This window comes from Ceratina calcarata, unplaced genomic scaffold, assembly GCF_001652005.2.
Source record: "Ceratina calcarata isolate Rehan_Ccalc_2016 unplaced genomic scaffold, ASM165200v1 scaffold16.2, whole genome shotgun sequence".
NCBI lineage: Eukaryota > Metazoa > Arthropoda > Insecta > Hymenoptera > Apidae > Ceratina > Ceratina calcarata.
This window is the reverse complement of record NW_017137284.1, coordinates 149,095-150,969: the sequence shown is the minus strand read 5'-3', so window position 1 is coordinate 150,969 and position 1,875 is coordinate 149,095. Positions and strand designations below refer to the sequence as shown.

General features: G+C 37.2%; 1 protein-coding gene across 4 annotated transcripts in view; it reads left to right on the top strand.

Annotated features, from left to right (window-relative positions):
* Positions 1-1,875, top strand: part of LOC108632528 (lachesin) — a 268,437-nt gene that overhangs the window by 218,734 nt on the left and 47,828 nt on the right. For all 4 annotated transcript variants that reach the window (XM_026819746.1, XM_026819747.1, XM_018037179.2 and 1 more), the window contains one exon: positions 1,105-1,180. In XM_026819746.1, coding sequence (XP_026675547.1) covers positions 1,105-1,180 — 76 coding nt within the window. The remainder of the gene's footprint in view (positions 1-1,104; positions 1,181-1,875) is intronic.

The window sequence follows — 1,875 nt, the reverse complement described above, 5'->3', positions numbered from 1 at the left end:
TTCCAAGGAGTACTACAACATTAATAAAATAACATGGTTATGTAAAATGTTTAAATGTATAATTGTTATAAATACTTCTTCCAACCCTGATTAGAATGTGTTAAATAAATTTCGATTTCTGGGTCACGATCTCTAAACTTTATCACTGGATCGAGAAAAATTCTTATCTAGTAACCCTAACTTTATCCGGGCTGCAAAGGGCGGGGCGGTGGCGAAGCCAACAGGTGATACTCGAAAAGTTTCGCGATATCTCACGAGATTTATACGCAGATTATTTTCGCGTATGGGAAAGGGGATATCCTTAAAACGTTCGTGTAAAGGAGAAACTTCCCCGTATCGTCGTCTCCAGGAAAATACGTATATCCTTTATTCACTCGCCTGCTTCCCTCCATTCCTCCGTGATTCTTTATAGCGTCGGTTTTACAAGGAATAATAAATGCATCTCGGGAGGAGAATTTCACAAGTACAAACGAGCAAGTTAGTTCTACTTGGCCGTTCTTTATAAATCAAGCCCCAGTGTAACTCGCTTAACTAAATTACCTTGCAAGTTTTGATTGTTAGTAAAAATTCATGATGGACGAGTGAAGACAGAAAAGATCCCGAAGTTCAGAATTTCGTTAACATAATCATGCAGATATTGAATAAGAAAAATCATGATAATAGATATTCACGTATCATTTCGGAAAGTTTATCATCATCAAGTATTGTGTAAAAATAAGAAAGAGAAAGGCGTAAATCCGTGAATAAAACGTAACGAGCGGATCGATGGATGCATTTGACCCACATTCCTATCTCCTGTTACCCACTATTTTCACACGAAATCATTCTGGCCTAAAAACCAACGTCAACTTCGTACAGTCTACACCGCAAGAGGTATCTCGTCAAATATTATCTATTTATATTTGCAGAGCATAAATATATTTGATTAATTCATCCATCAGATGATTAAAGAATACACCTTTTGGAACGTACGAAGTAGCAGAGTAGGACACAGTAATGCACATTCAGAAGGGTTATGCATTTAGATTATCACAATGTTCGCTGCGTTGGCTAACGGCTTTTACCAAGACTGTATCTCAACGTCATTACCATTTTGTTTTTCAGGATGAGGATTACGGTAGCTACAAGTGCGTTGCGAAAAATCCACGCGGAGAGACCGACGGGACCATCCGATTATACAGTAAGTACGCTATTTCGTTTGTTTATCTCACCTTTTAAAACGTACATTTGAGCTAATGACGGACACCAGTGGTCCTTAAACGCTTTTTCACATCCCTCTGACTTTTGCAAATTAAAATACTATGATTTAATAATACAATTTTAATAAAAATAAAGATAACAAAAAATAAGATAATTTTCAATTTTTAAAGAAATATATTTTTAAGTATTTATTTACGAATAAATTTTTAAGTATTTATTTAGGAATAAATTTTGAAGTATTTCATGAGTAGAATTGGAATCAATAATCGAGAAACATTGGCGGATTTCTGGGAGATGTCTACGAAGTAGACAGACAAGAGACACGTCATTTGGGTTGGATCGAACGAGAGAGAGGGTGTACGGTCAGGCTAGTCAACGCGTTCGGTCTTAGATCAGCTGCGCCCGCACGGATTCCACTAATTTGGCTTCCCTCGGCAAATATATACGCGCAATTAATTAACCAACCTCCGGGATCGCTTTCGCGACCGATCTATTAATTCGTGATTAAATCGTTCGTGAAATCGGACGGAGACGATCCACGATCATCGGCTATTGTCCCGGTTACACCATTGGATTTCAGTTACCAAGTAATTACAATCCCATACCATGAAAAAGCAAATTCATAGATAATTCTAATTGTTGAATTAGCAGAATTTGCATCATGGAATCACGTTC